This window comes from Hibiscus syriacus, unplaced genomic scaffold (assembly GCF_006381635.1).
Source record: "Hibiscus syriacus cultivar Baekdansim isolate YM2019G1 unplaced genomic scaffold, ASM638163v2 tig00111993_pilon, whole genome shotgun sequence".
Classification (NCBI taxonomy): domain Eukaryota; kingdom Viridiplantae; phylum Streptophyta; class Magnoliopsida; order Malvales; family Malvaceae; genus Hibiscus; species Hibiscus syriacus.
Window position 1 is genome coordinate 1,066,897 of NW_024063232.1, and position 22,816 is coordinate 1,089,712.

Sequence of the window (22,816 nt, forward strand, 5' to 3'; positions counted from 1 at the left end):
CACCACAATTCAATATAGACTCCGATGATGATAATGTACAGGAAGTTCCCATACAAAAGATGCACACTGAACCTCCAGTACACATGTATGAAGCAGACTATGGTGCAATGTACGGGCCATAATTTGCGGATATGCCTAATGTCAATAACTATGGATTTAACTCATCAATCAATGATGGTGAGTTATATAAAGGAATGGAGTTTTCATGCAAAGAAAAAACGACGATGGAAATTAAGAATTACAATATTTGTAATTCTGTTCAGTCTAGAGTCGACCGCTCTACCACCGAAAAGTATGTCTGCCACTGTGTCCAACGTGATAACGGATTCCCTTGGATGGTTCGCATATCGAAGAGGAAGAGGAAAAACAATTTATGAGAACTAACCATATACAACAGTCCTCACACATGTTGTGCTGGAGGGATCAACCAAGATTATCCCAACTTGGACCCCGACATGATCTGTCAAGCCATCATGCTCGTGGTAAAAGTAAGCTCTCATATAATTATTGTTGTGTTGATTTCAGCTATACAATCACAGTATGGGTATACCGTCTCATACAGGAAAACATGGAAGACAAAACAGAATGCCATTAAAAAACTTCATGGCGAATGATGCATCGTACAACGAACTACCAAGTTGGTTTAGGGTGGTGCGCAGATTGAATCTTGGGACAATTATGAACTTAAAAACTTTCCATGCATACCACAATGATCGAGTGCTTCGCGATCAATGCCAATTCTACCGGTTTTTTTGGACTTACTCACAGTGTATAAATGTTGTGAAATACTGCAAGCCCGTGGTCCAAATCGACAGGGCATTCTTGTATGGAAAATATAAGCAAGTTTTACTATTGGCAGTTGTTCAAGATGGTAATCGCTACATACTTCCAGTTGCTTTTGCCCTTGTTGAAGGAGAAGATACATATTCTTGGGCTTTTTTACTCCGAAACTTACTCGTACATATTATCACGAGGGAAAAATATGTGTCATTTCAGATTACGGAGCTGAGATCAAAACATCAATGGAATCTTTGGGTCCAATGTGGCAACCACCCTATGTACAACATAGGTATTGTATCCGACACATTGCTGCAAACTATCATGAAAGGTTCAAGAATAATGATGAGCGCCAATTACTTGTGCTTATGGGTATGTGAAAATGCTATTATTTTTTTCTTTCAATCATTTTCATTTTTTATAGAAACAAAGTTAGTAAGTTCTACATTTGATGCTCAGGTTATGAACTACTACCTCAAACATTTGAGTCTCTTCAAGAGTTATGGGGAAAGAGCGAGGAAGGATACAATTACATCAATCTCATCAATAAAAAAATTTAGATAAATGCATATGATGGTGGATATCGATATGAACACATGACAACCAACTTAGTTGATGCTATCAATTCGATCTTAAAGGGGGCACGTCATTTACCAGTAACTGCTTTGGTGAAATGACATATTTTCATTTGGGAACGCTTTTGCCAAGCTCGGGGGATAAACTTAAACTTGGATGCAAAACGGTCATGTCTATCACCCTAAATTAGTTACAGATCTACAAAAAAGAATTATTGCATCAAATGGAATGTCTGTAAGAAGCTTCTCTATAACCCATGAATTGTTTCCTGTGACAGAGATCCCGTGACCTCATCAAGGGATTCAAGCTAACTCGGTCGTCCAAAATCCACTTGAATTCATTGTGATATGGATATTCGAGAAACGTCAAGAGAAAACAAAAGATGTGGGCATTATAGAAAACCCAGGACACAGTAGGAAAAAATGTCCATCTCTTTTGTCATCAAGTAATCGTTGATGTTGTGCTTGATGTAGTTGTTGTTAAGAAAGATAAGTATCTGTAATTTAATTTTCATTTACTTTAAGTTAATGTCATTTGATCATTACCATTAATTAAACAAGAAAATGATTCAATAGAAATGATTAAAAAACATTAAATGATAAAATCATTTGCTTGAATTAAGTAATAAATAAAATTAACAAAATAAATTAAGTATTAAACGGTAAATAATTAAAAAATTACAATTGTTTGTAAATAAAAAATTAAATACAAATATAATGAAATGTATGAATCTATCGATGCCTGCGTCTTGAATGTGTTCCGCAGGGTGGTGGTTGTCTGTCTCGAGGAGGATTTCTTCGTATAACTTGCTCTGACTCCTCACTCTCATCATCATCGTCATCATCGCCATCATTATCATCGTCATCATCGTCATCAGGAGCAGATACATTTTATTGATGAGGAACAGATGACGATGTAACACCTCCATAGAATAAGGACCCTAGAGGTGTATAACTGACTATCCCACTACTCATAGAAAACTGGGAAAACTGAGAAAAGATCGACATCGATGAGTGAGAAAACTGTATAGGAGGTGTCTGTGGGGTGGCCATCGGTGGTGATGTTGGACCCGTTAAATAACCAATATATGAACCCTAAGTTAGATATACAAACATAAGACATAATATCCTCCAGGAGGGGTCATATAACTCTGCGGCGGTGGTGACATCTGGTATGGGAAAGGTGGTGGCGGCATATGATATGGCTGCAGAACCATATGAAACAGCTGCGGAATGTACATCGGTGTAGATGGTGGCTGCTATGAAGGTTCCGGTACTGCAGCTAAGGATGAAATGGAAGCACCTACTCTCCATCCACGAGTCAGGGATGATGAGGTTATGACGGTGGACGTCTCTGTCGATGTCGATGAATTCTCCCGCCTCGTGTATCCTCAGAAAGTAGAAACGATTTTTCATTCCTATTGAACCACTCGTAATAACCATCTGCAATAGTCAAATGGTCCATATAAATGGGTTCTCTACAAGGAATGCACCCACGTCGATCCTCCCATATCATGACCCACTCATAAAGCTTCAGTAGCCAGTCCACATCTTTTTTTCCTTGTCGATCGGTGCTATCTAACTCGTCGAGATTTTGAGGTGCTTTCGGAATTGATTGTACAAAACCAAATTACCGGAGCACGTGATTAGTGGGATGTTACTCAACAATAGCATAACAGATCAGAGGGTCGTGTGGGATGCAAATCCTTGTCTCTTCGGTGCAATAAGGAGCCCATTCAAACTAAAACAAATATATATAATTCTTATCAAAATAATCTAATTATATAACAATAATTAAAAATAGATTTTTTATTTTAATACATACCTATGTGCTAGCCTTCTGAGCAATGACTAGCCTAATTAATTATAATTCATCAGGTAAATCCCGATGATATTTCCTTGCAGTAGACCGCCTATTCAATGAAATAATTTTTATTATATACTAGCTAAAATGATTAATATACGAAATCAGTATTGTAATTACCTCAATAATAGCGGGAAGACCAACGGGTTCTTCACAACCGAATATAAAAAGAGCATGTGATACCACGCCCAAGACTATAGCAGAAGGAGACATCCGCCGATAGCATTTTTCCTATAGTCAGTAGCTCGACACATTTCCCTATAGAGGAATGCCAAAACTGCCGTGCCCCAACTCAATGTGCCAGCTAGATGAAAATCGACGAGATGCCGCAACCACATACAATGAACTTGGTTACGCGATTTGTCCAGCATCAAGAGCCCTCCTATCAGCTGTAGTATGCATGCATGTGCATACATTTTTACCTACTCCTCCGAGGCGCCGCTACTAAAATGCTTGAAAGTTTCATCCAACCAATTTAACGGAATCCGACCACCGTTAAAATTTGGCGGGACACCTCCAAGATACTCCTAGCACAATGAATTACAGTCATCGTGCGCCACCCTAGAAAGCACATCTCCATCTGCCGGAAGCCTCAAGTGCATGGAAACATCCTCTAGCGTAATCATGCACTCTCCACGCAGAAGATGGAATGTGTGTGTCTTCGGTCTCCACTGCTCAACCAATGCATAAATCAGGTTGGATTCTATGTTACAGTGCCCTTCGTATCTAGCTCTAGCTATGTAACCAAATCCAACCTCAACTAAATACGACCAGACACAGGTTGATATCTCTAACTTAAGATTGCGGATAAAGGGATCTAATATATGATCTCTCTCCTAATTTAATAAATATTATATAAATTAATATATAAACTAATACTAAAAAATAAATAAATAAATAATTTATTACCAATAATTAAATTAAAATATATTTAAAAATGTTATCGTATCTGTAAAATGTCTCGAGATATGATGTCCATCTAAACGAAGCAGATCACCTTCCATTTTATAACTGCAAAAAATAATAAATAATAAATATAATATAATTTAATAAAATACTAAAATATTAATTTATTATAATATAGTATAATATATTACCTTCTAAATATAATTTAATCGAGTTTGAGCTTAAAGAGGGTTTGAGTTTTGATATGATTTCAGAGGATTTGAGAGGATTTGGTGTGTTTGAAAGAATAGAGGATGGGGTATTTATAGGGTTGGGGATAGGTTTGGGCGGATGGTGGTCATTAATTGGGGGAGTGTGAATGGTTAAAATTAAATGCATCCGCGCCTTACGCTGATGTGGCGCTAGCTGAGGTAAGGCGCGGATCATCCTTTATGCAAAAGGTGCTAGATCGGTAAAATTTTCTGAAACTGTGCATGACAAGTAATTAAAACATGTCATGGTGATTTTTGTATAAAAACACCTAAATATACTATTTTGCCTTTATATTTATTTGTCCTTGTAGCCTATAGATAGCGAATTATGATCCTAGGACTAAAACCAACCTTAAGAGTTAATATATAAGTCACCATACATAATTAGAGAAGAGATCATGAATTTTTCTTTCTCTATCTTCCTCTTTACATCGTATTTCACCTTCTTCAGCTCATCAAAACAATTGAACGCAACTTTTCTCCCAAATTAAAAGAGGGTGAGGGGAACTACAGGGTTTGTCATTTTCGTTTTAATTTTGTATATTTTTCCTAACTAAATTTAAAAAACATAATATTTGGTCACTTTAAATTTTAATTAATTAAGACATGCTTTTATAGGATTGTTGAAGTGACATAGTGAATATATAAAATTAAAAAAGAATAAACTACACAAATGTTCGCTAATATTTAGTTAAGTTCTTGTTTTTCCCACTAAAGTTTTACAAGTAGCAAATTTTAATTTACCCAAAACAAGTTTGAGTTTTTTTATAAACTCAAAATAGTTTAGGGATAAAGTTTTAATTTACCCATTTCATTAATATGCTTTTCTTCCGTCGGTAAAACAAACTCCTCCTCCGGAACCATTACCCTTCTCCAAGATAGCTTCCGCTTCCTTCAACTTTACCCCGATTTCCCCTCATTTCCATCGTTAACAAACTCATGAATCTCCTTTTCAATCGATATCACAGTCAACCCATCCAGATCACCATCCAAGATGTCAGATTTTCCCTTTTTTAAACTCTTTGTAAATGCCCTCAAAGCTTCCATAGGTCAAACCCCAATAAGCAATGGATTTTTTCCACTAATTTTAGCCATGACTTCACCCATTCTCTCACAATTCTCATCAACCCCATCTTCTTGTACGGGTAACACCAAGTTACAGTCGACTCGACGAGAAACAGAATTTGCTATGTTACTGAGAAATACCGGGGGGGGGGGAACGGGCATGTAAAAATCACTCATCTTCTCCATCGCATCTAACCGTTTGGGTGCTGTAGATTCTTATCTTCCACTGGAACAGATTCTTATGTTTTCCTCGCATAGAGAGAATGGGCATTCATTCACCCTATCAAATGATGAGTTAGTTATCGCAAATACCAAAACATTTAAAGTATATGAAAATAGAGCATCGAGTTGGAATAATGTCGACAGATAAAATTTTAGGATTTAAAAACATATTCTTATATGGTGGATATGTTGGCCGGTGCAAGTAGATTAGAGGAAGCAGAGACGCTGATGGGTTGCAGTCCGGAAAGGCCAGGATTGTAAATGCTACAGAGCTTGTCGTGGGCTTGCAGTGAGAAAATACTACCAATCAATTCAGGAGGGCCAGGATTGAAGTGCTGCGACAGTACTACTTTAAAACCTCAAATCAGTCTTAAAATCTTGAGCGATTTCTCTCACCAGCGACGGTGAGAAGATTAACGGGCAAGTGGAGTTGAAAGAAAAGCATATTAAAGAGATTGGTAAACTAAAATTTTATCTGTTACTTTTAATTTTACTTTTAAAATTTGTTACTTTTTAAATTTTTGTTGGGAAAACAAAAACATAACTAAATATTACTGACAATTTGTGTAGTTTATCATTTTAATTTTATATATTCATTTGCCATGTCAGCAAAATGTTATAAGTCTAATCACAATTAACTTTTAGTGACCACAGTTTAATTAAATAAAAATAAAAATGATCAAATATTATATTTTTAAATTTATTGAAGAAAAATATACAAAATCAAAATGAAAATGACAAATTCTATAGTTTATCCTTAAAAAGAGTAAACCGCTAAAAGTCGTCACAACCATAATTTTCCCAACAATTGATGTGGTGAACGTGAAACCTCTTTCATCAAAGACTATTGATTTGCCTCTACGTTTCTCTCCATGCTTTTTACTCTCCTCACTATTCCCTCTTTGATCTTGTAAAGAATTTTATTTTATGAAAATAATTCACAAGAATTTCGCAGAAAAAATTCTGATAAAAATAAAAAAACAAAGGGAAAAAAATAAAATTTGAAATTTTACAATAATTTTTTCCTTAAATAGTCGAAGATCATAATTTTATCACCTTATTGATGAAGAAAAGAGATTGTGATTATGTTTAATAGTTCATCTCTTTTGATTCGGATCAAAATTTGAAAACATTGATTTTGTGAAAGAGACTGAGATTAAATGATGTGAAAAAAGGTGATGGACAATGAGATGAGTTGAGAGAGAAAGAATCAGATTCTTTCTCTAGCCTTGTATGATGATTTATATATAGATTTTTAGTGTAAGTGTTAGACCTAGAGTGATGATAACTATATGTAGGTTGAAAGAGTAAATAGATCTAGATAATCATATAGGTCTGTAAATAGTTATGTTCGATATACTATAATTGGACCGAAGATATAAAACTACAACTTCTTTTAGTACCCCCATAAGAGATATAACACACCTAAAAACGACCCCCGTCAAACATATGGAAGGACATTATTTGGAATATTGACCTTCACTACATACAAGCAAATAGCCATAGTAATTGTCAATGCAATTTACTAAACCTAAAGCATGTTCTATTTGGAGCATTGACTTTCACTACAAACATGCAAACAACCCCAGACATTTTCATTGACGATCATACCAATACACTTACAAAGCGAAGATCAAATTTCATTCATTTTTGTGTCTGACAAATATACTTCAAAGAAGAATAATACAAGCTGCATAAAATGACAGATCCACGTTTTAGTGTTCATCCTGTCCGAATGCCTGAATTTAGAGTATATTCATCAGTTATTCATACTCTCACAATTCCCATTAATCTTCCCATGAGGTTGAGTTCTACTTCTAGGGCCCGAACAACAAAGTGAAGGCGCAACCAAGCTAATAAAGTCACGCTCTTCATCTTCCCAAACCAGACCTTCTTTCGGTAAACCCTTGGTGAAACCATAATAAATTACACAAGCGAAACAAGGTCCAATCCAAAAGATCCAATGGCCATCCCATAAGGAACCACCTAGCAATAACGATGGCCCTAAACACATAGCGGGATTAAGCCCCACGCCCGCACAGCCTACCTTCCCGGTCACAGTGATCGACACAAAAACTTCCAGTGCCATGGCACCTGCAACAACTGCACAAACCATCGACAACCCTAGCTCTTTGCTTCTTCTCTTGTCGAACGCTATTGACACACCAACAAAAAGCACCACAAAAGTACAAAAGAATTCCAATATCAATGCCGTTCCAGGGCTAACCCCATCGATAGTGCAGCCTCCAAAGAAATACTTTTTGGCTGCCTCGTGGTTTATTACACTGCTGAGTAGGAGAAACCCTGTGATTGAACCTACACACTGAGCCGAGATATAGGTAAATGCCCGTGCAGGAGATATGAATCCCTTGAGTGCAGCAATGAAAGTAAAAACTGGACTCGTGTCCACCTGAAATAGCGACGATCTAAAATTATTTTTAAGAGTGGATAATTATTAATTACATAAAATTTTTGTTTGACTGTAGCTACACATAAAAATTTCAAGTAGACACTAATAAATAAAATTAATGATTAATCAAATCAAATTTTAAGGTGAACCCTTGTTGTATTCGCCGCTGACCTGAAAGGGGGACTGTTACCATGAGAAAGAGAAAGACGATAACGAAGACCGCGACTGGGACAAGAAGCTTGGGATTAGCGTCGTGCGAGTCCAAGCAGGCGAAAATGGATGCGGTTAATGTGAATAATAAGCATGCAGTCGCCACTAACTCTGTCAGTGCTGCCTTCCATATCTAAAAAAATGGACGAGGGAAACATTAGATTATTAAATCCCTTTTCTTTTTCTTGTTTAACTATTTGTATTCAATTTATTGAAGTATTCTAGATTGAATTTTATAAAGGTGCGTTGTGAATTGATGCTCTCAACTCAATTTGTTATATTAACAAATGCCAAGATTTCAACTCATGACTTTATTTAAGGGATCCAATGTAAGAATATAAATAGTTGTCTTTATAGGAATAATAGTCATAATATAGAGGTAGAAGTATTGTTTGAAACCTATTCAAAACCTCTATTTCATAATCGCAATACTCGCAATGACCGCAATACCACTAATTATTGTCTTAATCACGCAACTTAACCAAAAATAGAACCGCAACCATAATTAAAGCTCTGATCCATTTCTTTATCCCATCAAACCAATTTGGGGTAGGTAAAAAATCTTTTCTTTTGATATTGAATGAAGAATATGAATTACCTCAGGTGAGGAAAACTCATGAGCACCAATGCAAGCAAAGAATTTTGTTTTTAGAGATCTCCTTTCTTTCGGGTTCGTTGTCTCGTGATTTTGAGCTGAACTAGTCGGAAGATTAAGATCAGATTGACTAGAGATAATCGAATCCATGACTTGAATAATATTAGAGAATATTTACATGAGAGAACGCTCTCTACTTGAAGGAACCATTAATCTTCAATCCATTCTATATATATGTATACAGGAGTGAAAGAACACTCGTGAGAGAGAGAGAGAGAGTTGGAGGTAATAGCATGTACGTACCAGGGTTTTAAATAGCTGTCCGTGCCCGCGAAATAGTAGAAGCGTTGCCTTCTTATATACCCGTTATACTCGCAATAACGTTTGTTATGACCGTAATCGCGATAAATGAGACATAATCAAAAACGCGACCGCGACCACAATTTGTAATCTTACAAGAAATGAGCCAACAGAAAAGCTGTCGAGAGTTGACGTTTGAGAAGAATACTAATAGTGATTTGGATTAGGGAAAAGACCAAAAGCAAAGCACCAAAGAAAGTAATAATGGGAGCATATCTTCTCTAATATGCTTCTTGTTGAGTGTGCAGAAAGTTAAAACAGAGGAAGTCGAAAATCTTTCGAATATCCATTTCAGAAAAATGAAATGTCGTTAACTTTGAAGACGATGCTTAATGATTATACTCCCGGTTTACAGTGTACGAATGTTTGGAAATTGTCAAATAATTATATCAGTAAACAGTAATCAATTCCAGCTAGTTATCCTTTAAAACAATTACCTAGAAACTCCATATTACATTATAACAACTGTTCATCACACGAACACAACCTTAATTATTACGCATATGCAAGGCAAACACATGCATAGATGGAACATGAACTTATTTTTCCAACAAGAAGAATCATAGTAAATAATTTTCTAGTGTTCATGCATATGTTTAAAACAAACATATTTATAAATATTATATCAACTATCAGGGGAAAATGTACATTGCACACCCATTATTTTAAGAAAAATGTTAAATTTAGTTTAATTTGTAAATAGGAATAGAAAAAAATAAGAAAAATTGTATACCCAAATTTTTTTAGAATAGGGTATTAAAATTTTGGACCCTTATTTTTTAATTTCTAGATCCGCCACTATCAACTATTATAAGATAATATTATGTATAATGATCACACAATAAAATAAAGACTTAGTTATAAAATTAGTGTCCAAACTATATACTTTTCCCAAATAAGTACTCAAACTTTTTTTTTAAAATATTTAGGTGCCTAACGTTACAAATGTTACCACTATAGGTGTCTGCACCGTAATGACAGTTAAATTCCACCATTAAGTGACACGTGTCATGTTCTAGTAATTTTAAAATTTTTATTTAAAATTAAAAAGTAAAATTATATATTTAAAAAAACCCAAAAATCTTGAAAAACTTTTAAAAAAATTCAAAACTTTGAAAACTCCAACTTCAATCCTTAAACCCACATCGACTAACATCGTTTGACGTCGATCAAACCTCCACCATAACCTCCACCCTACGACAAGTCAAACCCGACCATAAATGTCATTTCTCCGACGAAGGAAACAACGAAATATTGACCCAAAACTATGTCTCTGGCAAACTAAAACCCCAAGTTTACGATACTCAGGCGATCCAACGACACACACGACACTACAAGAATTAAGATTTTTAGTAACCATTTAATCATGACACTATAAAATTTCATCACATAAAGTATGTTATTTATGACGAAAATTATATTTGTCACTTTTGAAATGAGTAATTGTGACTTATTTTTATTTTGTCACTATTTAGATAATAATTGTGACAACTTGGAAATTCATCACAAGTAAAAGCAAGTTGTCATTATCAATTGGTCATTAATAGAATGGTCCAATTGGCGCCAACTTATTTTTCGTGGGAAAAATTGTAATAGTGACAATATATTATATAGTCACTGTTACTATTCATAATTGTGATGAAAATATTTTGTCACTAGTCTTAGTTGGTGACTTGTGACGTTAATTGTTTTTGTCACTAGTCTTAGTTGGTGATTTATAACGACAATAATTTTTATCACTATTTGTAACACCCCAACCCATACCCGATCCGAATACGAGTCTGAGACGTCACATCGACTTTTCAAAACATTTACTTGTACAAAATAGTGAATAATTTTAAACTTTTACTAAATACAACTGAATAATTTGCATAAAATATAATCATATGATTTTACAAAACCAATTAGAGAATAACATATTCAAATCTTTATTTACATGCCAACCACAATTAGTATTACAAAATACATACTATTCATTTCTCTTCTGATCTGACCTTCAGTAAGGAGAAACTAACTTGTCTTGCTTTTCATCGCTCCATAAGCTCGTCCAAACCTACTTGTGAAACACTCACACGCTAAGTCTTTGACTTAGTGAGACATATAAAACATATAATATAAACTCTTATTTATAACGATGCATGTACAATTGATACTATCATATCATACAAAACATATAATATTTCATATAATTAAATATATTCATATACGTAACTCATCATTTCCATCCTTACCTTATTCCATTATCATTTAAATCTCATAGTCATTCTTAATTAAACAATACACACAACCACTTATATTCTATCATGCAACAATTATCCACCTGCACATATATTATCATTCACAAAGAATCACAAATAGCATCATCTAATCCTTATAACATGTCACACATACACATATTACATACAATATATTTATATTATTGCTTTATTAGCCCATGTATACTTTTGAGAACTTAAGGTATGTGAGTACATTGAGGTTGTGCACAAATGCTGTCACCACAACTCGTATAAATTACACCGAAGTGCCACGTAGAATTTACACCAAAGTGTTGCATAGAATTGCACCTTAGCGCCTTATAAGATTATCTATAAGGACCACATAGAAATTCCTTAAGAATCATATACATATACCAATAATCAAGTAGGTGTCTCAAAAGACCTCATACATTCTCCAAAGAATACATATACGTCCCGAAGGACCACGTAGAATTGTCTCGAATGACCGCGTAGACCCTCTACTCTTGGCATGCCAACTATACCTCTAACTCTCATGACAAATAACATGGTCATTATTCTTTATATCATTTCATATATTCACATAAACACACAGTTCACTTACACGTAGAACATTCCATATGAGTCACATTCGCATGTCACATGGCTTATATCTTGTTCTTATGTCCTTTCATAGACATATATTCACATGTTCGCATAATCACATAGCTTATATTCTTTCTCACGTAGTCACATAGGTCCATGTCATATAACATATATCACATAACACATATCTTGTCACATATACCTTCTCTCATGAGATGTCATCACATAGCTTATGTCACATAAATTGTATTACATATACATATAATCACGTAGATTACTTTTACCTAGCTTCTATAAACTTTTCATGTCATTTCACATTTTTTGTATCTTATTCTTATGACTTCTCATAGACATATTTAGTAGTTTATAAACTTGCATTCACATGATTTATAATCTTCTTCTCATAATCAAATATATAATGCTTAATAACATATATATCATATAAATATATACTAACTTATATCATTTCATATAATTGGACTTATATTAACAAAATATGATAATTTATTATTGAATTATGCTTCGTTATAACAAATTTAAGGAACGAAACGTTTTTATGAATAGTACTATATGGTATGAATAGTAGTATACGGTATGAACAGTACCCTGAACAGTGCTACAATGTACCGATGCACTGCTATAGTACTGCTATAGTAACTTCAACTCAACTTATATAAAACTCATAAAAAATTAAGCTTTCATTTAAACACATAAATTTTACCATATAACTTATCTTATATATTTATAAAATCACTTATGTTTATACCTCCTAACTTAAATATTGTTCTAATAGAGTTTCATAACCTTTCTCGTGTAATCACTTATACCATATAGTATAAATTATACTTGGTCATATTATATTCTCATGTTCATTCATTCCTTATGCCTTTATCACATAATTTATTTCATATTCTTATACAATCATATAGATCATTTGTATTATTTTACATGACTTATCACACTAACATATACTTATGCACACATATAAATCATAACAATCATAGGCTTTTGCTTATGGAATCATGCATTTAAACATGGGAATGAGACTTATCATAAATCTTACCCAATGACATATACAACATCTATATATAATGTTATGCATGCATTACAAATCAAATAACATTTTAGGAGTCATTTCTTACCATAGTAACTCTGTCACTGGCTCATCGCAAGCCAATGTTTGTTCTATAACATAAGTACAAGTTAAATTGCACTGACCTTAGCCTTGCTTACTTTGAGTCGATCCTAATTCTTTGATCGTTTCAGAACATAATTATGTTAAATATCTACATAATCACACATATAATATACATATTAACATTCCACTTGGCATACTCTAATCTTTCATTTCTTAAACTAAAATAAAGATTTATTTCCATTTTTCCTTTGTAGTGCATCGATACACACTATAGTGTATCGATGCACTCATGGCATTCAATGTTTTCATTTTAAAGGGTGCATCGATACACACTGGATAATTTCTGGAAATTTATCCTTGATGCATCGGTACATGTTGAATGTGTACCGATGCACACTAGCCCATAATTGTATTTTAAGCCCGAAAATTCATCATTTTCAGCTTAAATTCTTCATGTTTCATTCCCTTTTCTATTCTTAACTCAAGTACACATACTTAAACTAATTTCTACTCATTCAATACATCCTTAACCTCAAATTCCATCTTTCATATGGAAATCAATAATCATACCAAATTTTCAAGATGCTCTAAATCCAATTCTATCACTTCATATCTCTTAATTAAGTTGATGACAAGTCAAATTTAGTTCCAAATTCAACTTATCAACTTTTTTCCAGAAATTCTCTTAAAAACCCATTCTCTTTAATCTTTCATAACTTACAAATCTTTGAGTTTCTATGAACTTTTTCATCTCCATCATGTTTCCTAAGCCTTCCTTAACCAAAACCATACTTAAATTTTAAGGATTAAGCAAAATAAATCAAACTCACCTTATCTTGGGGCTTCACGCTGGAGAAGAGAAGAAGAAGAAGATAAGTTTGGAAACTTATCTCCTCAAAACATGCTCCACATGGGTATTATAATACCCACTAATATTATTTAATTATTTTCCTTGTTCAATGACTCATTTGCCATTTGACTCTTTTTATAATTACTAATAACTTCCAGGAAATATTTTCAAATAAATCATTGAACTATTGAACTATTCTACTTTAATCACCAAATTCTAAAATTTTACAATTTAGTCACTAACTTGGTATTGAGGATGTTACACTATTAAAGTGAATAGGTGTGTCATACTTGTATTTAGTCACTAATAAAATGTTTGAATTGACATCACATTTTTTATACAAGAAACAATATAATAGTTATAACATATTAAGTGGTCACTATTATTATTCATAATTGTGACAATAACATTTTCACTAGTTAGTTTACCATTTTATAATGGTATACTTGTGACAATTTTAAATTACATCACAAGTATCACTATAAGAGTAAAGGTTTGTACTGGTAAATTGATAGTGACTATTAGTAATTTTTCACATATTAAACTTTTGGTGACAAAATTTTTGTATGACACTATTAATAAAAACAAGTGTGATGTATTTTTATTTCATCACTGTTATAGTAATAACTAAGATGATTATATTTTTCTCACAACTAAATTCTCACTATAAGTATATAATTGTGATACAAATTTCACAGTCACAAAATTTTTGACACTATTAGAATACGCAAATTGGTACAATTATTTCCTAGGCAAGAAATGATATGATAGCGACGATATATAAAATGATCACTATTATTTGATATTTATTGTAATAATGAAGTTGCTTGTTACTTAAAATTTTACTTTTTTTTGTGATAAATATTGACATCAATAATATTTAAAATTGTTGTAAAGATAAACTAGTTTGTCAAACTGTAAAATTTTGTTATTAATCTTATGCTCTAATTTGATTAATTTTAGTTTGTATACATTTTAAAATTTTAAATTTCAATAACCATCCAAATTGAACAATGATTATATGAATAATAAATGACTAATAAAATTACCTTAGTCTTTTAAATATATTATTTTAATTTTATTTTTATTAACGAAATAAATGATTGGCGATACTATAAACTTTGATAGTTCCATTTAATATTCAATTATGATTAGTTGTTTTTCTTCAAAATAATTGATTAATTTTGATAAGTAATTTATGATCTTTATGTAGATATATGTGAGTTTTTCAAACACAGTTAATTATTAGAATTTTCTTTTTTAATTTAGGAATTTAACTACAAGGGGTTAATACATTGTCAAATATTTTTATTTTTTAAATATAATTTAAGAACACTTGGTATTATTTCAGATTTAAATCTTAATATTTATATGATTATATTTTCAAATAAACCTAATTATTTTTTTATATTTATCTTCCACAAACGTATTTCATATAAGAAATCATAAAAAATTTAATTAAATTATCATAATAAAAATTATTATTATACATATAGATTAAAATCAATAAAATTAATTTCAACAATAGTTTAACATAATTTATTTTTTCAACAACATATATTTCTTTCTCAACACAGTGGCTAGGTGTTGCACTCTTTTCTTGGGTCCCAGGTTTGATCATCTTAAAAGCTATGTATTGTATTAATTTATCAAAAAGTAAATGTTAAACCAACAACCAGATGGTATGGTGATATGAGACAATATACCCCTTAAGCAAATTGGGTTGGGAGGATCGCCTAAGCTTAATCGATGGCAATAATTGCAATGCAAGTTCCTAAAGAAAATGAATACAACTAAAAATATATTATCTACTATAATTGATTGCATAATAAATTTTTAATTAATTTAGTTATGTAGTTGTGATAAAATATTTGTCACTAATGAGGATGATATTAATATCTAAATTTTTTTCGTTGTTATTAATATTTATGTGTAAAAAAAGTAGTCACAAAAAATAAAAGTAATTGTGACAATTCGTTAAAATTTTCACTAATATAATAGTGACAGAGTTGTAGTCTAATATCCCAAATTTTGGACTGGTGACTAGAATGTAAATTTTGAAAGTTTGGAGATTAAAGTGTAAAGTGTAAAGTTGTAAAAGTTTAAGGACTAAAAATATAAATTTTCAAAAGTTAAATTATGAATTTGTGAATTAGTAGTTTATCTCAAGACAATTAGTTTAGTGGGTTTAGAATTTTGATATGGAGTTTGCATAAAAGTTTATTAAAAGACAAAGATCGATAATTATTCGAATAACCAGATCGAATCAAAAGATTACAAAAATTTGAAGGATTGTAGATTTGGGTTGGGAAAATTATATGGATATTTTTAATTAGTGGAATTTAAGTTGTATTGGTGGAATTTGGTGAGAATGCACTATAAAGTGAGATAGTTCAATTTAGTGACTAAAATAAAATTTTAGAAAATTAAAGGGTCAAAAAGAAATATTTAGAGATGATATTTTTATGGTTATTTCATAATATTAAAATAGTGATAATGGAGTGGCATGGGTGTAATTTTGGGAATTCATTAATCACAATTTAGTCTTTTGGCCCAAAATGAATAAAAAGTATTTTTAAATTGATTTTTAAATGTTAATTATGAGATATTTGGTTAGAAATGTGAAGAAATCTCATTCTCCTCCAGCAAGATGCCTAACCTCCATAGCCAATGGGTAAGTTTGATTTTTCTTCAATTTTGGACCATTTTAATTAGATTTTGGACTAAAGTATGAAATATAAAAATATTCCTCATTAAATTCTCTACAATTTGGTGTAATTATTTCTTGGTTTCATGCTTGAATGGTGAAAGTTTTGATTTTTGTGGATGAAGGGGAGTTGAGAATTTGATGAAATTAAGTTTGATTTTGATATTAGGAGTTGTAGAGTTATAATTAAGCATGAAAGTTGAATAAAAATTGTTAAGGGATTGGTTTGGTGATTTGCCATTGATGGAAATGTTAGGAACTTGGTTGATTTTGATTTGTTTTGCTTTGAATTTGATTGGAATGGATTAGAAATGGTGTAATATGGCTTAAATTGTGATTGAATCAAAATGGAGACCATTATGGAAATTATTGAAAAGTTAAGGTCCTATTTTGAAATATAATATCAGAACAGTAAATTGGACTAATTTGGAAGAGTTTATAAGTCTAGGAACTCAATTGTAATTTGAAGGAAGTTGGTGGTGAGATGGTGAAGTTGTTAGGGACATTTTACAAAGTTTAGGATATTTAAAGGATTTAAATGCAAGCTTTGAAAAATTTGGATACAATGATGGAAATTTTAGATAAAATATGGGATTGAATTACAATTATGTAAAGGTACATGTATTGAATTGAATATATTTTTACAATTTTGGAATGTTTAGGATTGACTTGAATAAGTAAAAATGATAAGGGATCAAGATGCAAGTTGTAGGAAGTATAGAAGAAATTAAGGATGCAAAATAATGAGAACTGTTTAGATTTTTTAATATGGCAATAAGTTTGAAAAATCACCAGAAATTATATAAAAATTACTTAGAGATTATTTGTATATCGTTGTGTTTGCATATAAATATAGTTTTGTTTAAAATAAACGGGGATTGATTTAGAATTGTATGATGAAAGATATGAATTTTTGATTGATTATAGGTCAAAAACAGGTCAGCAAATTATGCTCAAAACGGAATCTGGAAATTGGATTAGAAAATTCACTATAAATTTTAAAAGTTGAATTAGAAGAAGTAATTTATATGGTTAGATTTATATTCGAGTCTAGTTTTCAATGAAAGAAACGTAATTAAATTCCAGTGTGTAGATAAATACATAATAATGGTTCTTTAAGGGTAGTGCAAGTTGTCAGAATATGAAAACTTAAGAATTGAAGTGGAAATGGATTAGAAGTTGAAGAGTGTTGTCTAAATGTTTGATTAGAATGCTTGATTATATTTTTGGATGCAAGGAATTGAAGTTAAATGGAAAGGAACCATTTTGAATAAATGGGAAATATTAAGAATAATTCTAAAAGAATTCATTTTAGAGAAAATAACCTCAGTGACCAAAAATCCCATATAATATACGATTTTAACCAACTTTTTCCGGATTTGCCAAAATGACCAACAAAATCGCAATGCGATCGCTAATTCGCAACGTGATCTCCATTATCGCAAATTCGCGTTGCATTTTCGCAATGCGATAGTTGAAAATCGCGTTGCGATGGTCTACAGTATCGTTGCGATTTTCCCAATTCGCAATGCGAATAAGTAAATCGCAACGCGAATTGGGAAAATCGCAATGCGAATAAGTAAATCGCAACGCGAATTGGGAAAATCGCAATGCGATACTGACTATCGTAATGCGATAATAAAAAATCATAACGAGATACTTACTTTCGAACCGCGATACTGACTTTCGCAACGCGATTCTGACTTTCGCAACGCGATAATACATAATCGCAATGCGATTTTCAAAGCGCCATTAGTATCCTGGCCAAGTATTTTATTTTTAAATTCCAAACACGAATATTAATATATTGGAACACTGAACTGTCCACAGTATATCCCGTAATCGCAACTCATAACCTAAAACCTAAAATCACAACTCAGTCCCATCTCCATCTCTCACTCTCTCACCCATCTCCGACGAAATCCGTCCCCATCTCCAGCGAAATCCGTCTATCTCCATCTCTCAGAGCCACCCTCACAATCAGAAATGGAAAATCAACCAAATCAACCAACGAGGGTTAGTTTTTTTAATTATTTTCTTTTTGAAATTTTTGCATTATTATTAGGTTTTTCATATTGAAATTGATGATAAGTTTACTGGTAATTTCAATAATAGATTAACCATTTCACTTAGATTGCTTATTAAATCAACCGAGAATCGCAACGCGAAATGCAAATCGCAACGCGTTTTTTGTTTCGCGTTGCGATTCTCTCGTTGCGATAGTCGAATTCGCGTTGCGATTTTCATTTTCGTGTTGCGATTTTCATTTTTAGAAACTATTCTTCTTCTGCAAATTGAAACTTGAATGAATTGCATTACTTCAACCAAAAAACAAAGACAAATACGAAATTCACAGTGTTGCATATTTAAGTTTGAAGAATAAACTACTACTATTTATGTTTATTATTGTTTTTGGTATATCTTCACAGTGTAGTTTTTGGTATATCTAATTTAGTATGTTTATTGTTTTTGTAGAACTTTTATTCGGCTCAATTGACCTTGAGAAATAAAGTCAGCCTGGCCAAAACAATTGCGTCGAAGCTTTCACCTGCACAAAGAAAAATGTTTGAGGATACATGCTTCGGGCCATGGCTGAAAGTACAACATCCCGGTGGAGATGCGATGTTGACACACCTGTTTCTTCAAACCATGACTAGCGATCTACAGAGACTATACAACGTCGTGATGAAGAGATATGGTTTGATTTTCCACCGGCGTATACGTGTTTTGGACGGGAGGAGTTTTGCTTAATCACCGGTCTACGCTTCGGACACGATGATGTAGGTCGGTACACTAGACACATTACCCGCCCATCATGGCTATCCCGGGTTTTTCCTGAGCTGGAGAGGCCGAGTCTACACGTAGAAGACCTGACAAGATTTTTGAATAATAAAGATGGTTTTACTCGGATGGATGACGTCGACGTTGTCCGAGTATGCCTTCTAATTCTTTTGCATGCCGACTTTTTAGGCAGAGAGGCCAGACAACCTATTCCAAATGATCTAATCAAATTGGTAGAAGACCTAAATGCGTGGAACCTGTTTCCGTGGGGCTCGTATTTATGGAAAGCTACATGGAATAAGTTATCGTCTGCCTTGGATGATCGAAAAAGTTTGCATGGCGATGGTTCCAAATACACTTTGACAGGCTTTATTTGGGCCTTTAAGGTAAGAATTTTTATATGATGTTTCCAAAATTATAAGTAATTATTTAACAATTACTAATGTTTGTTATTATATTGTTTGTAGATTTGGATATTTGAGGCCTTTCCCGCCATGAAGACATATGCAATAAAAACTTCAAATGATATTCCAGGGCTATTTCCTGGAAGAGGAAACAGACCTTGCAATGGGAAGATTTACTACGGTATATGACAATAAATAATGTAAGTTAACATAAATACTACCATATGTTTATAAACAAGTTATTACTAGTACACGTTTAACTTTGTTTGAGCTTTTATATTGTTAGGAGGCCAACACTCCTCTACAGAGGCTGACACCCACGGAAGCTGAGCTTGCCACTGATTGGTGGCAAGCTAGTAAGCGTTTTTTTTTGATGGAACGGTTGATGAGCAGCCTCCACTTCGGGAGCCATCACCTCGCCCAGAGCTATCACCTCACCCAGAGCCATCATCTGATCGACCCGGCTATACACCTCCATAACGACAGCCATCACCTATTCTGTCACATCATCGAGCCTCTTCTCCACCATCACCGCAAGATAGGCGACCGGCAAAGATGCCACGACGTTTATCTCACTGTTCTCCACCTCCACCTCAACGAGATGAGTTAGGGGAGTTACGTGATGAGGTCAATGCCTTGCGTGAGGAGGTCGGTACTTTACGCAAAGACGATGGTGCATGGCGTGTTGAGGTGTCTACATTACGCGGTGAGGTAGCCGCTCTACGTGAGATGGTAGCATCGTTGCAGAATGAGGTTCATACTCTACGCAACGAGGTAAGTTTAAGATTTTTCATACTCGTAATTCATTTGGTTGCTGTCAATACTGCCAAACTGTTTTTGTTAGTATTTGTTTTTGGTTTTGTTTTTGTCTTTTGGTTGAAGTAATGCAATCCATTCAAGTTTCAATTTGCAGAAGAAGAATAGTTTACTTTCGCAACACGAAAATGACTATCGCAACGTGGAAATGGCTATCGCAATGCGAAATGAAAATCGCAACGACAAAATCACAATGCGAAATGAAATCGCAACGACAAAATCGTAACGCGAAATGAAAATCGCAATGCGATTTGTGTTTCGCGTTGCGATTTTGTCGTTGCGATTTCATTTCGTGTTGCGATTTTGTCGTTGCGATTTTCATTTCGCATTGCGATAGCCATTTCCGCGTTGCGATAGTCATTTCGCGTTGCGATTTTAAGTTTCGTGTTGCGAAAGTAAACTATTCTTCTTCTGGAATGATTATATATGTTGTCCTTTTAAATGTTTATATAAGTGCTTACTTCTGGAATGTTATCTGAGCATTTTGTGAACTATGATAGAATAATGATTTGGGTGAATACAATGCTAGTTTGAAACATATTTGTCTTTGTTTAATATTATGTCTGTTTATTTACTGATTTATGTATTAATTTTTTTTAGCGGCTCGATAAGGTGGATGCTTTACGTCGGGTTTTCCTTGCACGACGGAGTTCACACATCAGACGGCGTGGACATGCTATTACGTCTCCGTTCACCCCAATGGTGCGAAGACTCCGCAAGAAGAAGCCCGACTCACCGGTCATCCCTCAAGAGTCCCCTCCAATCGTTCAAGAGGCCCCTATTCTCCCTCAAGATTCCCCCCCACCGTTCAAGAGGCCACTGTCATCGTTGAAGAGGTCCCTCCCACCATTCCAGAGCCCGATTCACATGGGGTAATATATCGAAGTATTGAGAAACCCCCACCGGTTCCGGACATGATGGATGAGAGTTGGCTCTCGTATGAGTTATCGGCTAGTACCCTTCCGGTATCTGAAGTGGAGAGGAGACAACTACCAGAAACAATTGTGTATAATACCCTTTGGGCTAAGACCGCAGTTGATTTTTATCTACATGAGCGGAGCCAAGGGTGTTACACTGACATCAGCAAACTCAACGATGAAATGTTTTTGTTGCTTGATCGGTCTTGGTGGGGTGTGCTATTAGGGGTTGAAGACAGTGGCTATTTGGATGGGGAGGTAAGTCTTATATTTTTCTTATATATGATTTTGATTAATTTGTTTAAAAATTAATGTAATTCACTAATATATGTATTTTTTTGTAAAACAACATATCGATGCGTGGGTGTCACGTCTACTAATAATAAGGAAGCTTAGGAAAAATTAAAAAAATTCGCTATATACAATAATGCCGACGGCTTTTCACGCAGTTCACTTGAAGAATCAACGAGATGAATCATTTTTGTTGGGCAATGGACAAGCTAAACTTTATCCTGCATGGTGGGAGGTCGATAAGGTTAGTGTTTATTTTTTAAATTTTTTAAAGGTGTTCATAAATAAGTGCGTAAATAAATGAATTATTACTTATGATCGCAGGTGTTTATCCCTGTTTTGGAACGTCATCACTGGCTTCTCGTCCAACTTCAGCTCCCATCCCTGAAGATAATAGTGTATGACAGCATGATCAATTACATATCACTGTCTGATTTGAGAGATATTTTCAAGGGATGGAGCTCTCATTTGGCTAAATTCTTGGATGGGATTAAGTATTTGAGTCATTCTGGACACAAGAAGCCAAAGAAGTTCAATGTCACAGTTGTCAGAGACGAGACCGCGCCACAGCAATCGTCGGGAGCCAGAGGGGATTGTGGTCCTCTCGTATGCCTTTGCTTGGCGCGTTTGACGACGGGAAGCACAGAGTTTTTACCTCCCACCGATAGAGATAGAGCTGCAGTAGGCTTGTGGTTTCGGCATTATATGGCTAGAGAAATATATTCGAGACGCTGCCTACCTGCATCCGCGTTATGAAAGTGTCCATTGTTAATTGGTAAGTCAAATGCAAGTTTTGTTAACATATATACTCCTTTTGGTTTGAAAATGTTTGGTTAAGTACCTAGAATTCAATAATTT

General features: G+C 33.6%; 1 protein-coding gene across 1 annotated transcript; it reads right to left on the reverse strand.

Annotated features, from left to right (window-relative positions):
- Nucleotides 1-7,419: 7,419 nt before the first annotated feature.
- LOC120173948 (aquaporin TIP1-2-like) lies at nt 7,420-9,025 on the reverse strand. The gene is made up of 3 exons (XM_039180971.1): nt 8,879-9,025; nt 8,236-8,413; nt 7,420-8,066 (listed from the first exon to the last, which is right to left on the reverse strand). The coding sequence occupies exons 1-3, from the start codon at nt 9,023-9,025 to the stop codon at nt 7,420-7,422; spliced, it is 972 nt and encodes a 323-aa protein (XP_039036902.1).
- Nucleotides 9,026-22,816: the final 13,791 nt, after the last annotated feature.

Excerpts from the sequence above, each read along its gene's own strand:
- LOC120173948 (XM_039180971.1), bottom strand. The coding sequence starts at position 9,025 with ATGGATTCGATTATCTCTAGTCAATCTGATCTTAATCTTCCGACTAGT. Across the intron at positions 8,414-8,878 it reads ATGAGTTTTCCTCACCTGAG|ATATGGAAGGCAGCACTGAC; the intron begins GTAATTCATATT and ends CCATTTTTTTAG. Across the intron at positions 8,067-8,235 it reads AGTCCCCCTTTCAGGTCAGC|ACACGAGTCCAGTTTTTACT; the intron begins GGCGAATACAAC and ends TATTTCAGGTGG.